The sequence below is a fragment of the Mirounga leonina genome, unplaced genomic scaffold, assembly GCF_011800145.1.
Source record: "Mirounga leonina isolate KUSES-001 unplaced genomic scaffold, KU_Mleo_1.0 Mir_168, whole genome shotgun sequence".
Classification (NCBI taxonomy): Eukaryota; Metazoa; Chordata; class Mammalia; order Carnivora; family Phocidae; genus Mirounga; species Mirounga leonina.
In genome coordinates, this window is record NW_023270426.1 from 47965723 (window position 1) to 47986678 (window position 20956).

The window sequence follows — 20956 nt, forward strand, 5'->3', positions numbered from 1 at the left end:
GGGGGGAAATACTCTTGAAAAGATGTTCACAAGATTGCTTTGGACTTGAGACCAAAGTTGGACCCACAAGATGTGACTATTGCTGTTTGATGCATGCATTGTAGTATGTTCAAAGAGAAAATACTAATAATAGTTTAGTCCCATTTCGGAAAGAAAGAACACACAAATGTAGGTCTTACAAAATTGTTAAAAGTCACCAGCATCAAAGATACTGCAGTATAGCAACTTTGTGGATGGAATCACCAGTATATTTGCTAAAACTCCGGAAAAAGCCTATGGCCTGGGGCTGAGAGAGCCACCAGAACTCCTGAATGACAAGAAGACAGTTAATTAACTAATTTCAAATATTCAAGATTGCCACAGTTTACAAGAAAATACTAAGGTGGCAGTGCATTATCGGTGCTACTTTGTAGAAAAATGAAACTGTAAAAACCAGATGCTGTAGTTGAAAAGACGTGTCAAACTGTGAAGAAGCAGCATCATAGGGTTATAATTCGGAGCCAACAATAGCTCCAATGGCGTCCAAAGATGCCTTAGGAGTCACTTTGTGAAACTGAGCATCATTCTATTAGGATTATTGAAAAGTGGAAGATCTACACTGTTTAAAAAAATTATTTCTTCTAGACAGTCTAAAAGTACTGATTTCATGAATGTGAAAATGTCTTCTTTTGAAGGTTTTTAAGCATTTTTTATGAGATCAGTTTTAATTTTTTTAATTAGCCACCCATTGATTGCAGTCACACCGGATGAGAGCATCAGCCATGGAAGTGAGTCCAGTCTTGGCTTGCATCTCTCAAAGAACATAAAAAGCAAACGCATTTCGTAATCCACATAAAGACTTTTCACAGTCCCCCCTTCCTCCTTTTCCCTCATTCATTCTCGTTCAGACAGTTTTCCCTGTCTGGTCATGGTAGTGCCTGTCTCTCCTCTCCCACCCCCTTTCCTTCTGCCCCAAGTCTTTTATTTTCCCCCAAGTTTATTTTGAGCCCCTGGCTCTTTGCAGAGGTCTGCCAACTCTGGCCTGGACAAGAAAGGGGGCAGAGGAGCCAGAAGACTTCATGGCCACTGCAGTCTTTTCCTTGGCAGCCCTGGCGAGGGAGGAGGTGATGCATATGCATATTCATACTGTAATCATCTTTGTCCCGTTTACATTCTGGAGCTCAGGCCTCACACCTGGTCCTTGCCGGCACCTCCGCCTCCAGATCCTGAGATCACTCAACCAAATTCTCAGAGCACCTGAGCACCAAGTTCAGAGGATTCCAAAAGCACGTTGCTAGAAAGAAGCTAAGCCAGTTCATCCCTTGGCTCTGGTCAAATCTGTTTTTAAACCAGGCCGGAAAGAGTTACCCATATCGTTTTCTCAGAGATATAATCTCCAGACGCTGTTCTCTATGCTCCTTTCACCTGATGTGTGAAGTGTAACCATAAGAAATATCTCTTGCCAGGACATTGTTGAGAAAGTCACAACAGATTACGCTCGCAAGAAGATGTGGTCTGCGTCTGATGATTTGCTTCTTCGCCTTCAAGCCACAAGTGCAGGATCCCTTCTTAGGAAAGAGTACGAAGCTAGGAAATCATATTTGTATGAACAAGAAAAGCATGTGGTCAAAATACAGGTATGTGAACCACCTACCACTAGTTACAGCAAACTGTCCTATCCCCCTGAAGATGCTTCATTTGATAGTATGACAGTCAACCACCAGCATTCTAATTAACAAATCTGACTGCAGATTTCTCCCTTAATCATTGCCCCCAAATCTGTTTTAGTAAGGCTCAGAGATGGGAAAGACGTTAAATGATTTTTCACCTTTGGAGACCATCAAGGGGCACTGTGGACTCGCAAAGGTCTGCCTGCCACCAACCTAGTCGGAGCCAGAGGGACTCCTGAGATCGGAGTTGAAATCCTGTTTCTCTAAGAAGCTGGATCTCCTTGTATCATCTACTCTCTAAACCGGGTGCTTTATGAATTGGTGTTTCGGTGGCTAATGGATGTTGAGTGGCCCCTGTTTCTATGTTCTTCTAGACAGAAAGAACAGAAGAGCTAATGAAATGGATTTAGCCTCTCCAAGAATACATTCTCCCTTACATACTCTTCATTTAGGCCTGCAGGAGAAATCCTCCTTTCCTGACTGGTTGGTTTTGAGCCGTTCTTAAGCTTGCATGACTACTCTGAACTTTCTGGTTGCCAGGAGAGGGACTGGCCAAATTTAGATGTTTTCTCCTCTGTATTTCGCTACCACCCTCTACCAACCACCATGCTGGCTTCCAAAGGACTATGTGTCTTTTTCTGTGCATCCAAAGTGACACTATTTTTGACGGGAAGCATTTGGTGGGTTTTTGCATTGGCCAATAACTAAGAAATTTCCCACACTGGAAGTTTTTAAGTTGAAGATTCCTCTTTTGTGATCATTGGTGTACTTACCTGCTTCCTTCACCTCACTATAATATTGTTCCAAGACAGGAAATAACTTTTTTAAATTTTTATATTCTTGGGTCCTGTGTATGATAAGCGCTCAAATATTTGGATTTGTTCAGAACTTAAGATGTTAGAAGGCAGAAATGATTAATTTTTAGAAGAAATTTCTTTCATGAGCCTGACAAAGAATTTTTATTAGCTGAACCAGTAAGTTTTCCACTTTATTCTTCTTTAAACAAATGGTAGGCAAAACATACAGGAAGTAAAAAAAAAAAGCCTGAAGATAAGATCCTCTACACTGATGCTAAGGCTCTAATTTTACACAGAATTATAGATTGTCAGCCAACCTGACACAATTTGGACCAACCCTAAGCTGTCCACTCTCGGGCATGGAGCTGTATTGTATTTGGAGAACATTCTTTGGGGCACGTTGGTATAAAATCCATCTGATATTGGGACCCGGGGCCGAAGTCATGAGAGGGCTTGGGAGAAGGGCAGAAGCAATGATCTGCAGCCTTTTTTCCTCCATCTTAGCAGAGCCAATAATACTGAAGAAGAAGCCATAGAACTGTGAAGTCGCCCTTCCTTCCTTTTTTTTTTTCCTACTCTTCTAAGGGTTTTCTAAGGAGGAGGGCAGGAGGTATAAGGGCAAGCTATAGACTAGAGATGAATACAGATTCAGCAGAAACTTGCTGACCCACTAAACCAGAAGAGCATGAACCAAAGGGGATTATGCTACTCTCATTTTTTTGTCAGTGTGTCCAATCTACCCTGAACTAGGGGAATGATCTGAAATGTGAGGACTTTTCCATAAAAGAGCTCCATAAAAGAGCTCAATCTTCCTAGCTGGCTGAATGAGTCCCAGACACAGTAGTCTTAACAAATTCAGAGAGAAGGCTCCCAGGCTGAGGGTAGCCACACCCCAGCTCCACCACCCTCGGTCTCCTCCCAAACAACTGAATAGTAGTACAGAGAATATATGGCGTCATTAGCCAGTCCTCTGTCTCAGTACTTATGGAATATATCAGAAGGTATCCAAGGTGTCTCATGAGAAAGTCACTGTCATTCATAGGATTTTCCCCCTGTAATGTAAGGTGTCCTATCTCTCTCCCTGTAGAGAGACAGAGAATCTCTTGAGAGCAGTGAGAGAGAAAAATGCCATACTATTTTTGAGCGGTGAGAAGGCCCTGGTAATCTCTACATTTACAAATGAGTGAGCCAGAAAATAATCTCAAACAAAAACGAGTATTTTATGGGGCACCTGGGTGGCTCAGTTGGTTAAGCGACTGCCTTCGGCTTGGGTCATGATCCCAGGGTCCTGGGATTGAGCCCTGCATTGGGCTCCCTGCTCCGCGGGAAGCCTGCTTCTCCCTCTCCCACTCCCCCTGCTTGTGTTCCCTCTCTCGCTGTGTCTCTCTGGCAATTAAATAAATAAATAAAATCTTTTTTAAAAAGTAGTATTTTATCTCAAAAAAAAGGAAAATGAATATAAGTTGCAAATATAAATTAAGTAAACTAATATTTAAGGACACTCTTGTCCAGGAGACAGAAGAATTTTTATGCTGAAGTTCTTTCATGCTTTCAAGGAATTGAACAAGACATGGACTTAGTGAAACAAGACAAAACGTCGAAAGACAACTGATATCGAAAGAGGGAAAAAGAAATAGTGACATTATAGAATGTAAATGAACTCACGACTGCAGAATGCACAACCAACACTGAGAATAACTGCAGCATGTGGACAGCTTGAGAAAACTCTCAAAGTTGAGGAAAAGAATAGATCATTTGAAATGTCATTCTCATCTGAAAATGATAATACTCATTTTGTGGCTGGGCTCTGAGAATCAAGTGGGATCATTGACATAACAGACTTGGCACAGTGTGCAGCCCTTAGGTGCTCAGTAGTGTCAGATATGAGGAGTTGATGGCCCCAAGGACAGATAGCAGAGCCAACATTGAGACTGCTGTTATGATAAGGGAAGACGTCAGCAAAACTGAATGGGGAAAAATAGATAGCTGTGGTTTGGTTTTGTTTTTTTCCTTGAACTGAGGAATGCTGGAATGCCACTTCTTAGGAAAAATCATAATAGTGACAAACACCCAAACTTAGCCCTGGGAATTAGGGAATTACTGAACTTCAGAGAGTGCCACAAGCATCCTGGCACAGAAAGAGAAGCAAGCTTCTCTGAAGCAACCTTCAGACGGCCCGGAGCAACAGGAGAGTCTGCAGGTGGGGAGGAAGGGGATGAACTGGTGGGACAGTTCTTCATCATGTTGGTTTAATGTAAGTGACTACTCTAGAAGATCAGTGGATTTTCTACCTTGAAGCTGAGAATGAAAAGAGATCAATGTTGAGGGCTTTCTTGGCTAAGAGACCACACAAGAATTTGTGCTTCAGAAGTTGGAGTTGGTAATTTGAATATTACTGTCCTGGATGCCCAATTACCAAGCAAGGCAACCGATTTAGCAAGCCAAATTTTCTAGAGATGGACAATTATAAAATCTGTAAAACAGAGCAGTAGCCTCTGAGGTCTAGATATTTTGAAAGAGTACTTTGTTAAATATGCATTACACAGAAAATATATTTATGGTAAGAAAAAAAATAACAAAAAGATGGCTGTTATAAATTTTCCCGCATGTTCTGATACCAGTCAGAGAAGGAGATTGACACTTCTGTAGACACATTCTGTCTCTAATTGTCTGCAAAAAGCTGCTTGTAAATGGCTTAAAATTTTGTCTCCTTTTGCATTTTCATCAATAACTCCTTTCTTCCAACTTTATACCCATAATCATTTTTAATAAACAGCATCTAATTAGAAAAGCCTGATTAGATAATCAATCAATGTGATACAATACATTAATGAAAGAAAGAACAGGAACTTCTCAATAGATGCGGAAAAAGCATTTGACAAAGTACAGCATCCTTTCTTGATTAAAACTCTTCACAGTGTAGGGATAGAGGGTACATACCTCAATATCATAAAAGCCATCTATGAAAAACCCACAGCAAATATCATACTCAATGGGGAAAAACTGAGAGCTTTTCCCCTAAGGTCAGGAACATGGCAGGGATGTCCACTATCACCACTGCTGTTCAACATAGTACTAGAAGTCCTAGCCACAGCAATTAGCAAAAAGAAATAAAAGACATCCAGATCAGCAAAGAAGTGAAACTCTCACTTTTTGCAGATGATATGATACTTTATGTGGAAAACCCAAAAGACTCCACCCCAAAACTGCTAGAACTCATGCAGGAATTCAGTAAAGTGGCAGGATATAAAATCAATGCACAGAAATCAGTTGCAATTTTATACACCACCACCAAGACAGAAGGAAGAGAAATTAAGGAGTTGATCCCATTTACAATTGCACCCAAAACCATAAAATACCTAGGAATAAATCTAACCAAAGAGGCAAAGGATCTGTACTCAGAAAACTATAGAATACTCATGAAAGAAATTGGGGAAGACACAAAGAAATGGAAAAACATTCCATGCTCATGGATTGGAAGAAAAAATATTGTGAAAATGTCTATGCTACCTAGAGCAATCTACACATTTAATGCAATCCCTATCAAAATACCATCCACTTTTTTCAAAGAAATGGAACAAATAATCCTAAAATTTGTATGGAACCAGAAAAGACCCCGAATAGCCAGAGGAATGTTGAAAAAGAAAAGCGAAGCTGGTGGCATCACAATTCCGGACTTCAAGCTCTATTACAAAACTGTCATCATCAAGACAGTGTGGTACTGGCACAAAAACAGACACATAGATCCATGGAACAGAATAGAGAATCCAGAAATGGACCCTCAACTCTATGATCAACTCATCTTTGACAAAGCAGGAAAGAATGTCCAATGGAAAAAAGACAGTCTCTTCAACAAATGGTGTTGGGAAAATTGAACAGCCACATGCAGAAGAAAGAAACTGGACCATTTCCCTACACCACACACAAAAATAGACTTAAAATGGATGAAAGACCTAAATGTGAGACAGGAATCCATCAAAATCCTTGAGGAGAACATAGGCAGCAACCTCTTCGACCTCAGCCGCAGCAACTTCTTCCTAGAAACATCCCAAAGGCAAGGGAAGCAAGGCCAAAAATGAACTGTTGGGACTTCATCAAAATAAAAAGCTTTTGCAGAGCAAAGGAAACAGTTAACAAAACCAAAAGACAACCAACAGAATGGGAGACGATATTTGCAAATGACATATCAGATAAAGGGCTAGTATCCAAAATCTGTAAAGAACTTACCAACTCAACACCCAAAGAACTAATCCAGTCAAGAAATGGGCAGAAGACATGAACAGACATTTCTGCAAAGAAGACATCCAAACTGCCAACAGGCAGATGAAAAAGTGCTCAGCATCGCTCAGCATCAGGGAAATCCAAATCAAAACCTCAATGAGATATCACCTCACACAGGTCAGAATGGCTAAAATTAACAAGTCAGGAAACAACAGATGTTGAAGAGGATGCAGAGAAAGGGGGACCCTCCTACACTGTTGGTGGGAATGCAAGCTGGTGCAGCCACTCTGGAAAACAGTATGGAGGTTCCTCAGAAAGTTGAAAATAGAGTTAACCCTACAATGCAGCAATTGCACTACTGGGTATTTACCCCAAAGATACAAATGTAGTGATCCGAAGGGACACATGCACCCCAACGTTTATAGCAGCAATGTCCACAATAGCCAAACTATGGAAAGAGCCTAGATGTCCATCAACAGATGAATGGATAAAGAAGATGTGGTATACACATAACACACACACACACACACACACACACACACACTGGAATATTATGCAGCCATCAAAAAAAACCAAAACCAAACAAACAAACAAAAAAACCGAAATCTTGCCATTTGCAATGACGTGGATGGAACTAGAGGGTATTATGCTAAGCGAAATAAGTCAATCAGAGAAAGACAAGTATCATATGATCTCACTGATATGAGGAATTTGAGAAACAAGACAGAGGATCATAGGGGAAGGGAGGAAAAAATGAAACAAGACGAAACTAGAAAGGGAGACAAACCATAAGAGACACTTAATCTCAGGAAAAAAACTGAGGGTTGCTGGAGTGGAGGGGGCGGTGGGAGGGATGGGGTGGCTGGGTGATGGACATTGGGGAGGGACATACCTCTATGTCCATACCGCTATACCACCACTATAGTATGGTGAGCACTGTGAATTGTGCAAGACTGATGAATCACAGACCTGTACCCCTGAAACAAATAATACATTATATGTTAATTAAAAAAAATTTTTTTTTTAAAGAAAAGCCTGCAATCTCATGGCCTAGCACAGGAGTTCTAGTAGCACTGAATAAGAAAAGCCAGTTCTGGTGGAACAAAAACTTACAAACTGAAAAAGAATGTGTAATTTTGATAAATAAGAGGCATATAGTATTCTACTTCTAGAGACCAAAATCTCTATACCCAGCAAAGTTGCCTTGGTTTGGGAAGGTAACAATAAAAATACTCATAAGTGTAGAATGATTCCAGAGAAATCTACATAATCAATAAAGAGATGAAATACAAAATGAAATCTCCAGGAAAATCCTGTTGTTGAGCATTGAATCCTTAGTACATTAAAAAATAGTACAGAATGGACAAATGGGTTCGTTCTACCAATATAAGAATGCATCAATATTCCCATCAGCCTTTACTATAACAGATTATTCAGAAGGTTTGTAAATCTGAGCTAATAAGATTAATAGTGTTTCTGGAGTTCAGATAATTCCAGAAAAGCAGAAGGAAGAACTTGAGCTAATGCTAATACCTTATTTGCTTTCCAGTTTGGATTTAAAAGTGGGGTATATTTATATTTATATTTTTTTTTCACATTTCTGTGCTTTAAAAGTGCCACCCACAAAAACAGGAAGCACCAATGAGACCCATCACAATGAATGTGTTACTAGTTAACTTGCCGTGGAATCCAGTAACCCACAGTTAGGGTCCCCTTCCCCTAGTCTCTATAGCCATCAGGACACTTTTGCAAGCAGTTGTTGATGACATCAGAGATCAGTTTTTCCAATGATCTCAGAAATGCCATACCGAGAGATCCCATGGTGGCATTTTCTAAATGGGCCATCAACTAAAAATCCTTTATCTTTGCTCAGATCTTTATTACTTGAAGTGTAGAGCATATATAGCACTGTCATTACCTGGAACCCCCACCCACACCCACTAAACTCAAATCTGCATTTTAAAAAGACCCTCTGATGATTTTGTATACATATTACAGTTTGAGAGCACTGTGAAGCTCACTCCAGTTTTAAATCCTCAATAATTCACCTTCCTGTATAATTCTTTATCATCATAATAGCTTAAAAGAGAAAAACACGTGCTCATTTCAATAGTGCAAAGGCAGCTGATAAAGTTCCAGACCCGTTCCTGAATTTTCTGTAATCATTACGCTGAGGTTTTAGTTCATTCGAGGAGATTGGCATCTTTACAATAATGAATTTTCCAGTTCCATAATCAGTATATCTCTCCATTTATTCATCTTTCCCACCATATAGCATTAAATTTATTCCTATTTCTTAGGTTTACTCCATTAGTTATTTTTTGCTATCATAAATGTCATCTTTTTTCTGTTGTATTGTTTATTTTTCACATGCAGAAAATTAATCAAGTATATATATACATTTTATAACTAATCACCTGGAAGAACTCAGTTTTAATAATTTTTCAGGTGGCCCTCTTGAATCATAACTACTTTTTAAATTTCTGATTTTTTTAATCTTGTAATCTATCAAGGAATAAATTCATATGGCCTTAATAGTTTAGGAAACTCTAAAACATTGGGTACTTAAAAACTATTTGGGCTTAACTCCCACTTCTGGGAATGTAGAATACAGCTACTTTTCCCTATTCTTTGCTCTAAGTACAGCTAAAAGCCCCAGATATTATTTGTAAACGAACATAACACTGTGAAAAATGGAGAGAGGAAAGGCAGACAGGCTTGGGAACCTTGAGACCCAAGGAAGGACATGGAGGTGAGTTCTGTGGTTTTCTTTTAGCTTCATATATCTCAGACTTGTTGCTGCAGAGGCTGGCAAAATGGAAATGCCAGTGGGTGCAGGCAGAAACTCCAGCAAAAGCCTGCTATCTGTAGCCAAAGGACCAGGAAAGGTGCAGCCCAGAAAGACAAAACTTTTAGACAATAACCACTCTACTCTAGCCAAACAGCACAGGAAAAAAAAAAAAAAAAAAAAAAAACTGTGACCCCATACCTACCACTCATGCCACAAAGTCGAGAGGTTGGCCTTCCACCCTAGTAGACTCTAACAAGGTACCCAGATACCCACAGAGCCTGAATTTCCATGCTCACAAACGTAATGTGGCAGCCCTCCCTTTCCTTGCTAGGTGGTGTCAAAGAAGGCATGGTGGAAAGTCAGGACTTTGATGACAGCCCAGTAGTAATGAGGCCACCTGCCAGCAAAGCCTTCTGCTATCAGTGGAAGGCACATGAGGAGTAGTAACACAGCCCTCCTGGGCAAAGTGGAATTGGCACAGCCTTGGGGCGTAGTTAGAGCTCCCAGCTCCCACGCAGCAGTAATAAGCAGCTCCCACCTCAGATATCAATAGAGGCTAGGTAGAAAACCTGAACTTCCACCCCTCCTTGCCAGTAATGAGGCAGCACCACCACCCCCTTCCCTTGGCAGAACAATGTCAGGGAAAACCACCTAGAACAGGTTAAATAAGATCCAGAGTCTTATTAGTCATCACATAATAATCCGATTTGTCCACATTTCAAACAATAATAAACATTTCAAGAACCAAGACAATTAATAGATGCCAATACGGGGGCGCCTGGGTGGCTCAGTCAGTTAAGTGTCTACCTTCGTCTGGGTCATGATCTTGGGGTCCTGGGATCGAGCCCCATGTTGAGCTCTCTGCTCAGCAGGGAGTCTGCTTTTCCTTCTCACTCTCCCTCTATGTTCCCCCCTCCCACATAAATAAATAAATAAAATCTTAAAATATATATATGCCAATACAGATGACAGAGATGTTATAATTTAGCTGACAAAGATTTTAAAGCTGCCATGTTACAGTAAGCAATTATGAACACACTTGAAACAAAGGAAAAAATATAAAGTCTCAACAAAGAAATAGAAGATAGAAAAAAAAAACAAATCTTAGAACTAAGACATAGAACAACATATAAAAAACTGAATGGATGGACTCAACAGCAAAATGAAAGGAACACAGGACCAAATTAGTGAACTAGAAAATAGAATGATAGAAATTACTAGATCTGAACAACAGAGAGAAACGATTAAAAAAACAATGAACAGAGCCTCAAGGCATCTGTGGACCATAAAAAAAGATTGAATGTTTGTGTCATCAGAGTTTCAGAGGAAGTACTGAAAAAACCTGAAATAAATGATGTCTGAAAAGTTTCTGTGTGTGGTCAGAGACACAGAACCACAGATTCAAGAAGCTGAGTAAACCCCAAAGAGGATAAAGTCAAAAAAATTTACCCAAAGATGCATCACAAACTTCTGAAAACAAAAAAAAAAAAATTAAAAATCTTTAAAACAATGAAACAGAGATGACAGCTTAGCTATAGGGGGAAAACAGTTCTCATGACAGAAGATTTTTCATAAGGACCTATGGAGATGAGGAGGAATGGCACAACATGGAAAGTAAAGAACTGTCCAACAAAGTATTTGTTATCCACCGAAAATACTCTTTAGGAATGAAAAGGAAATCAAGGCATTCTCAGATGAAGAGGAAAATTAATAGAACTTGTCACTAGCATACCTGCCCTAAAAGAATAGCAAAGAAAGTTCTCTAAACAAAAAAGAAAATGATAAAAGAATTTTGGAAAAGCAGGAAGAAAAAAAAACAAAGTAAAATTGTGAGTAAACATATTTTCCTTCTACTCTTGAATTTCTTTAATTATGTTTGACAGTTGAAGTAAAAATTTTAACACTGTCTTATATGGTACTAAAAGGTATATAGACAAAATACAATTGTATTATAAATGGGGTAGGTATGTGCAGGAAAGTAAGGTTTGCTGGAGATCAAAGTATAAATAAAAATGAAGAGCAGTTTTTATCAGTCAATTTGGACAGCATCAATCTTTTTCATTTTTGTCAGTTCAGTGAAACCCTGGGGAAAGAACTGTCTATCATACACTCTTTGGAGGGCAATTTGACAGTAGCTATCCATTTTAAATATCAACTATTGAGCCAGTAATCCCCCATCTATTAACCTATCTTGATGGAATAATCCATACAAAATACATAATAATGTGTGTACAAGGTTGTTTACAATAAGAGTATATATGCATATCCCTATGTTTGCCCATTTCAGAGAATACATAGCAAAAAATTAATAGTTTTTTTGTAGAGTAGCTACAAAAGTGGTAGGTACATAGGCATATTTTACCTTACACCTTTTCTCTACTATATCCTAGTACATCATTTTCTAGGCATTGAGTACAGATTCTTTGCATAGAAATAGATATTATTTATGTTTTTCTTTTTTTCTTAACAGGTCATATCATAGTATTTGTGGCAAACTACAGTTTCCTTGTTTTCTTTGCATTGTATCTTGGAGATCCTGTTGTTCCTCAAGATACAGAACATTGCTGTAGTCAATATATGTGACCCTCTTTCATTCTTCTTAACTGCCATGTAGCATCGCTCACTAGGAGTGCAATTGCAGTTGATCTGTTTCCCCGTTTGTAAAGATTCTGCTCTATGCACATGTTTAGTATTACAAGCAATGCTGCAGCAAAAACCCTTACATATATTTCTTCTGTAGTGGTGCCTTTCTTAGGCTAGATAAAAGAAAATTAGAAATACTTGGTGATGGGCGCCTGGGTGGCTCAGTTGGTTAAGCGACTGCCTTCAGCTCAGGTCATGATCCTGGAGTCCCGGGATCGAGTCCCGCATCGGACTCCCTGCTCGTCAGGGAGTCTGCTTCTCCCTCTGACCCTCCTCCCTCTCATGCTCTCTGTCTCTCATTCTCTCTGTCTCAAATAAATAAATAAAATCTTAAAAAAAAAAAAAAAGAAATACTTGGTGAAAGACTAAATAATGTTAAATCTGATATTGCTAAATTCCCTCAAAAAGGCTGTATTCCTTTGTACTTTGCCTGAACCCCACTCTCCCATCTCTGCTATTTTATTCACTGCTTGACAAGTGGATAAGGTAACAACTTACCCAAAGTTATTCTGAGTGCGGCCCAAGGCTCCCTCAAGGTTATAGCCATCCTACGTTGTTTGTAGATGGTCTTACATTTTGGTAGATGTTGGTTCTGTGGTTTCCTCTTGAAGTCCAATTCCAGCTACCTTCTGTCTTCCAGGATCCCTCAGAGTTATTGATCCATATGCTTTCTTTTCTAAGACTATAGTGATTAGCTTTAAAAGCCTATTTGTGAAATGTTACCATTAGGGGAACTCCATTATTTTTGGAGTTTCCTGTGAGTTTCTAATTATTTCAAAAAGAAGAAAGTATTTTTTAAAATACTTTGTCATTTCTAAGGATTTTAATTGAGAGGAGAAGTCTGGAACAAGTGCTTAGTTGATCATTTTTTTTACTGTACTATTTTGTTTTGAATCATTACAAGACATATTTTTTAAATGGTAATAAAATTCCACATACCTTTTTTTAAAAAGAATGGATGAGGTAGATTGACATATGTAGACATGAAATTTATAAAAATAATTTGATTTTTTGGGGGCGCCTGGGTGGCTCAGTCGTTAAGCGTCTGCCTTCGGCTCAGGTCATGATCCCAGGGTCCTGGGATCGAGTCCCACATCGGGCTCCCTGCTCAGCGAGAGGCCTGCTTCTCCCTCTCCCACTCCCCCTGCTCGTGTTCCCTCTCTCGCTGTGTCTCTCTCTGTCAAATAAATAAATAAATAAAATCTTTAAAAAAAAAAATTTGATTTTTTGTATTAGTCCTTTTTAACAAGAAACTTGTATTTCATTTCTAACATGAAAACAAAACCAGAGAATTGAAGTGAGTTACAAAGTTAAGTTTCAATAAAAAGATTCTCAAAAATGAATTGGAATAAACTTAAATTAGTTTTGTATTTAATCATTCTAAACATACCAGTTTGTGTCTAGTTTTTGTAAATGTCGCTTATAAAAGTTCTCTTTAATGGTGATAACCTAGTAAAGCTTTGTTGATGAAACATCACCAAACTTTATGTAGAAATAGATAAGATAATAAATGATCAATCACAGCACTCCTTTTTTCAGGGATCCAGAGTTACAAATTAGTCAAGCATTTATCTTCCTTGGTCTGGGCCATCCACGGTGGGGTACTTGCTGGAGTAAAGATACTAGTCATTACTTTGAAGGATCTTCTGTTGTTACCACATGATAGCAATACTCAGTTCATCTCTTTGTATGTTTCAGAGCAATTCCATTTTATTATTACTCTTGCCACCCAGAGCCTTGGTAAAATTAAGCTTTCAAATGGGAAACTGGGCTTCTACCTGGTAAATGTACTTTCCCAAGTTTGGGATAAGCTGTGAGCTCGTACATGCTGTTCAATATAATGTCCACCTCCCAGTGAGGGTGTCCACATGCTATTTGGAAGGGAAGGCCCCTGGCAGTGTTCCAACTCACTGTCTCCTGAGATGTGCTCTGTTCTTGTGCTTTCTAAAATTAAGTGGGAAACTGTTACACATAAGTAATTCTGTTACTTGATCTTTCCCACAGGCTTGTTGGAAGGGACATAAACAACGGAAAGCGTATTCGCGCAGGCGGCAAATGTTGATTGATAATACTGATTCCATTGTGAAGGTAAATATCCCTTCCTACCTTATCCAGTGCTTGACTTAAACCTTTCTCTTCATTTTAGTTTTGCTCCTGGAATACAGATTATAAAAAGAATACATAAGAGTCTTGAAGTCAGAATTAAGTCCCAGGTTTGAGTCCCATGTCCATTACTCAGCTGATCATCTTCAAGTCTGTTAAAACACCGTACCTGGCTCAGGTCCTTTATGTGGTTTTGAGAATCAAATGTGCAAGTATTTCATAACCTGTAAATGCTCTTTCTCTAGGAAATCCAAAATGATTATTTAAGCTCTGGAGGAAAACTGTTATTTCACATGCATCTTACCATATTCACTAATAATATTTACAAAACTTAACGGTACAAAACTTTAGTTGTTAGGCAAATGTAAAACCAGTGACAAGAAGAAGTAGAACTAAATTAGGGCCTGTATGTGGGAGGTGAGCAGGTCTAGCCCAGCTCTGGATCCAGGCTGATGGCTCTGAGTTTAGAAAAAGAAAAGGCCCTGGGGTACCCACTGCCCAGTGCTAAAAACGAGAGGACTGCCCAGAAATGAACTTGCAGACAATGTGGAAGTCCAGATTAGAGTTGGAATGGCAGGGCTGGAGAGATTGGAATCAAATGAAATTAATTCAAAAGACCTTTTAAACTGTGAAGGCATTGAATAACATCATCTAGATCCATTGTGCTCCTTAGTAATGTGCTGTGCTTGCCATGGATCACAAGCCTGTTGTCTCGGAAAACTGTAGGTCCCAATCGGCCCCTCATGAGAACTCTGGACATGTTTTCCTGTAAAGACCGAAAGGATCCTGGATGCCTTTAAGGGATGCTGGAAGAAACCCTGGACTTGGTTTTTGATTCCCTGACCTATTGCAACTGTCAGCAAAATGCCTTGCCCTCTTGGTTTTTATTTATTGAGATGAAAGCAAAATGGTACAAAGCTACATTACCTTCCCCACCAAAAGACATAAAATGCTTTGAAACCCTAGGAAAAAAGCAATGAAAGAAGTAGGAGATGAAGATGAGGCTTAGGATGTTAATTATTTGGTGGGCTGCTCACTTTTACTTTTTTATCAAAAGACCAATGTTATCTGTAGAAGGACTGTGTGAAAAGTTTAAAGGTTGTTTAGTAATTGCCTTGATTTCTCCATTTAACTCTTTTTTAGATTCAGTCCTGGTTCCGGATGATAGTAGCACGGAGGATATACCTTGCACGACTGCAGTATTTCAGAGATCATGTAAGAGACACGCAAGTGGATTTTCACCCTGGTTGAGAATGAGCTGAATGAATGCTTTGTTGAATGTTAACATTGAATGATTTCTATTAAATGGTAGAAATGTTTTTAGAAAAGAACCGAGTGGAAGACTGTTAGTATATTGTATATGTTGGCTGCATGGTGTTCCTATCTAGTCTTTGTATTAAATAGAATATTTTGTCAGTTCAGGAAGAGAAAATGAAATGTCTTCTTTCATAAATTTTTTTCATGCACTTGCTTCCTTTTGTCCTAAGACACACACCAAAGCTTTTAATTGGGTTAGGTGATATTTTCATATCTCCCCAGCTGCCTTTGGCTCAAGTTCTAAAACATCAGTGTCACTTAGTTGGATGGACAGTTGCAATCTATACATCAGTAACCTAACATTTTTTTTTTTAGAAGTCCAGAGCTAAATGGTGGGAATGAACAGTAGGAGGAAACAACAGGTTTTAAGAATTCAAAGTGATAATATTTGGAGGCTTACTTTTTTTTATTCAGAACTCATGTTCAGAGTGAGACTTCACTATTTAGGACTGCATAGGAAATGTGTGAGAAGAAACGAATGTGGACTAGTAATGCCAAAGAGAAAAGATTCCAGACGAGAATTTTCCAGCACTGCTTGTAAAGCTTTTCTAACTGCTAACTGATAAACTTAAATAGAGGCCCACAGGAAGAATTTTTTTCAGGATCTTTAAAGAATAGATAAATGAACATAGATTGAATCATCTAAATTTGGGGCTAAAATTCTTTTTCCTTTTAGATCTCTTTATAAACAGTCCCATACAATCTTGTCAATACTTTTAGCTAACTTAGCTGACCCTTTCTCTGCAAAGAAAATGCAAAAAATAAACATTGAATACACTCCATCTAAATATTGCCAGTTCTAAATAGTTTTTGTTCTTTTAAAAAAAAGATTTTATTTTTGAGAGTGTCCGGTGAGGGAGGGAGGGAGCTGCGAGTCCTTCGCTGGGGAAAGACCAAAGACTAGCTTGTAGGAAAAACCAGTAGAAGCCATGTTTTGGAGACCTGTATTAGAGGCATTGCATGAGTTTGTAAGACGTGAGTCTGAAATAGCCAGCAACTTGGTTCTTGAAAGATCTCTGAACCATGTGCAGCTACTTGAGCAAGTGGGTCGGGACCCCGTCATGAAACAGGTGGGAGGGGAAAACCCAGTCACAGTATCTTCTCTAGCAGCGAATGAGATGTGGCGGTCAGGGGAGAGTGAAGTACACCAAATGGGTGATGTCAGGCAGAAGACAACATGGCACAGAATATCAGTATTCCAACCAGGCATGGTGTATCACCATGGTATATCAGTATGTGGAATGGGGTCCCGAATTTATGGGGAAAGGAAAGGAGACTATGGTGAATACACAGATGAAAATAACATGAGGTGACAAGCAACACAGTCAACAGTTGATAACATAATCTGAGTGACCAGGGGTGCCTGGGCGGCTCAGCTAGCTGAGCGTCTGACTCTTGATTTCAGCTCAGGTCATGATCTCAGTGTGGTGGGATCGAGCCACACGTGAGGCTCCATGCTCAGCTGGGAATCTGCTATTTTCTCTCTCTCTAACGTAAATTAATTAATTAATTAATTAAAATTCTGAGTGACCAGACCAAAGACAAGGCATAGAGTGGTTGGTTCTTCCTTGGCCATTGTTTGGTACAGTCTCATTTCCAAATCATGTGTAGTCTTTGTAGTTCCTAAGGACAAGAATTAAAATATTCTTTTATATAAAATGAAAAAAAAAAACATTTTAAGTAATCTCTACACCCAAACGGGGCTCGAACTTAAAACCCTGAGATCAAGAGTCATATGCTTCACCACATGAGCCAACCAAGTGCCCCTAAATAATGTCCATTCTTAAATACTGACAGTTCTTAAGTAGTTCTGAACTCTACAATTGTGGAATAGATCGGCCTTGGGAAGATAATGACTGGTCTCATTCTTTTGCAGAAAAATGAAATTGTGAAAATTCAGTCACTACTGAGAGCAAACAAAGCTAGAGATGACTACAAAACATTGGGTAAGTAGGACAGATCTCCCTCCACTAACAATGGGGTTACGTCCTAATAAGTCCATCATAAGTTGGACAATATCCTAAGTCGAAAATGCATTTAACACACCTAATAGATGGAACATCACAGCTTAGCCTGGCCTGCCTTAAGTGTGCTCAGAGCGCTTATATTAGCTTACAGTTGGGCAAATCACCTAACACAAAGCCTATTTTATAGTGAAGAGTTGACTGTCTCGTGTTACTTATTGAATACCACACTACAAGTGAAAAACAGAATGGTCGTGAGTGTATGGGTTGTTTACCCTGGTGATCACATGGCTGACTGGGCTCTGGCTCACTGCTGCCACCCAGCATCAGAAGAGAGCATCCTATGGCATGATGCTAGCCTGGGGAAAGATGCAAATTCAAAATTCAAAGTACGTTTCTAATTGAATGTGTATGGCATTTGCACCATCATGAAGTCAAAACATAGTAAGTGGAGCCATTGCTTGCTGGGGATCATCTATATTCTGAAACAAAGTATGGGTTCCTTATAAACAAGGCAAAAACAAAAACATCTTAGTCACTTTAGAGGCCGCTCCAGGAACAGAAGTTGTCCAGTGTTTCCAGTAAGTTTTGACCATCTCAGACCCCAGGTTCTGAACTGGTGCACAAAGGAACACTGATGGCAGGAAATGGGCCTTCCTGTTATAAGTGAAAGGGTAGGTAGAGTGGATATGATTTCTTCAGAAAGAATGGAATTGGTATAAATGCTGATATTTTTATATTAAATTTGAGCTAGAGTCAGAAATCTAATGCAAAGGAGTTAGCCAGAAGATAAGCTTATATTTGAACTGTTTAATCTGTTTTGTTGGCCTACAATTTTTTCCCCTTGTTTTAAGAATAAAACACGTTTGTATAAGAAATTTTGGAAACATGAATAAGAAGGAAAAAATATGAATAAGAAGGGAAAAAGCTCATCTCCTAAAGATGACTATGAACATCTTCCTATAATTTCATTCTAGACTTTCCATGGTCCCTATAGTTTTTAAAATAGTTTTTATTATAATACTAATATATGCCATTTTCAGAAAGTTTTGAAACAGCAAAATAAAAATCACCCAGAAATAACATTGACATTTTGCAACTATTTACAGTCCCAACTTTGCATATGTTCTTCTGTTCTTTACAAAGTGAACATCTTTTTTTTATATGCTGAATTTTTAACATTCTTACTATCACAAGAACATGTGACAGATGAAGAACTTGCTGATAAACTTACTAGTATTGCACAAACTTTTTAAATATTTTGCTTAGTCATTCCGAATTAGTTTTGAGAGGGTAAAGAAAAATCATGACTTGTGCATCTTAGTCATGAAAATGGCCATTATACTGTATCTACCTCTGTCTTGCTTCTTCTTATTGTTTGGAGGAAGTCAAACTTGAGTAATGTAACCAGCACAGTGCCTAGGAAGTAGTTTAGCTAGTGCCATTTATTGCCTAAAGTCTATCTAAGTTTTGAGATGAAATATATGGCTCAAGAAAGGTTTTCCCTGGTACTTGTTAAGGAAAAACCTCAGGAAGATTTAGAGGCCAGGTTCTGCCTCCAGCCTGCAGAATGTATTGGATTACACATCCTTCTGCTGGATTCCAGAATTCCCTGTGCAAGCTAAGTAAGGAAAGGCCAGCTAGTCTTTTTAGGGCCACACTTCTCCATTGTTGAATTAATGAGATTCATCTCTCGGTGGATACCTTTAAGTGTTTTACAAGAAGGCTAAATAGGGATTTTGTTTTCTGAGCCCTAACACACTAAAACAGGTTTGCTACTGCCTTTGCTCATGAAAGACAATTTAAGAATAAATTTTCCAAATGAACACAGGCTGCTTTTTGTTTCATTCTAGGTAACATGTTTTTGTGGTCAGTTGGGGGGATGCTTTTTACTTGCTTACATTTTTTTAAATTGTTATTTATTGGAGAGAGAAAGAGCATGAGAGGAGGAAGGGGCAGAAGGAGAGGGAGAGAGAGAATCTCAAACAGACTCTGCGCTGAGCACCAAGCCTGATGCAGGGCTCGATCTCATGACCCTGAGATCATGACCTGAGCCAAAATCAAGAATCAGACACTTAACCAACTGAGCCACCCAGGCGCCCCTTTACATTTTTTTTTAATTAGAAGACAAAAGAAATTCCAATTAAAAAGTCCAGGTGATTTTATGTTAAAGCATAGAAGGTAGATAGAAACTATGTTAGTGAGTAACTTAGATCTAAGCTGCTCTGGGCTTTAGTAAATAGGGTGGTTTTGTTGTAACTGAAATGTAAATTTTCATTTCTTTCTCAATTCACCATCTTTGTCAGACTAAGGCATTTTTTTAAAGATTTTATTTATTTATTTGAGAGGGAGAGAGAGAGAGAGAGAGCATGAGCAGGGGGTAGAGGGAGAAGCAGACTGATCAGGGAGCCTGACATGGGGCTTGATCCCAGGACCCTGAGATCATGACCTGAGCAGAAGGCAGATGCTTAACCAACTGAGCCACCCAGGCACCCCAAGACTAAGACATTTTTAATCTGAAAAAAAAGTCACTTTTATTAGTCTGTCATCATCCATTTTCACCCATTCCTTCTGGAAAGGGTTTGAGTAACTTCAGACTTGGAAGTTGCTGCAACTGTGATTTGGCCACTTGTCAGTGCTAACCATCACGTTAGGTGATTCTCTGAAACTAAAAGTGATTCCCAGCCTGAAGATGTCACAAGCCTACTGTTGACAGAGGAAATATTAAATTTGGGCCATAATAATTAGTAAAGCTAAAATACTAATTTGTTTCTAACGTGTTTATTGGCACACACAGAGATAAGCAATCCTTAGGAGCAGAGAGAGAATTTGAGACCAAATGAGCTGGCTCGTGTTCTCCGAACTTAGCTACATACACATGAGCTCTGGAGCATCACTCAGGCTTTTTCTGAACTGGCCATGTCATTAGCAATGTCTTTGTTAGAAATGGTAGAAAATAAATTCACATGTGCTTCAGTGATCAGGAAAAGAAGGGTTCCAAGAGCCAAAGTAATTTCTCCAATAAAGCCCATCAGAAGTGGCAAAATACTAATATAGATGCCCCTAGATTTGGTTGTTCATGTGGGGTTCATGCTGTTAGTTCTTTGTGTTGTTGGTTTAACTCTTTTTATTTCTTGAATGTCAAAACACCCCAGAACCAAGCTGGAAGTAAAAAGAAGATGGATTAGGGATTCAGTGTAAAGGAGAGGATGGTGATGGAAGTCACCATAATGGGGCTGAGCTTTTTCAAGTCATCTTCGTGTTGTTGTAACATTCATCCCTGAAGGTCCAGATCATTTATTCTTACATTGACCCAGTGTTCACTAAAACACTTTAACAAATGTATTTTTTGTGAAGTCAGAGTGCCAGGGAATTAAAGCATAATTAATGTTCAAAGCACTGAGGGGAAACTCTTTTAGAATTTAGAACCCCCTCTCAACAGCTGAGGCTGGTCTCCCAAGCTCTGAGTGC

General features: G+C 39.0%; 2 protein-coding genes across 5 annotated transcripts in view; both read left to right on the top strand.

Annotated features, from left to right (window-relative positions):
- The window catches only part of IQGAP2 (IQ motif containing GTPase activating protein 2), a 289919-nt gene that overhangs the window by 216081 nt on the left and 52882 nt on the right, over positions 1-20956 (top strand). For 3 of the 4 annotated variants that reach the window (XM_035014676.1, XM_035014674.1, XM_035014675.1), the window contains 4 exons: positions 1446-1616; positions 14106-14189; positions 15348-15419; positions 17398-17467. In XM_035014676.1, coding sequence (XP_034870567.1) covers positions 1446-1616; positions 14106-14189; positions 15348-15419; positions 17398-17467 — 397 coding nt within the window. The remainder of the gene's footprint in view (positions 1-1445; positions 1617-14105; positions 14190-15347; positions 15420-17397; positions 17468-20956) is intronic. The other variant, XM_035014677.1, reaches the window with a different exon arrangement.
- On the top strand, positions 16316-16834 carry LOC118016914 (single-stranded DNA-binding protein, mitochondrial-like). Its single transcript, XM_035014679.1, has one exon. It carries the CDS (start codon positions 16451-16453, stop codon positions 16832-16834), a length of 384 nt encoding a protein of 127 aa, XP_034870570.1. The 5' UTR covers positions 16316-16450.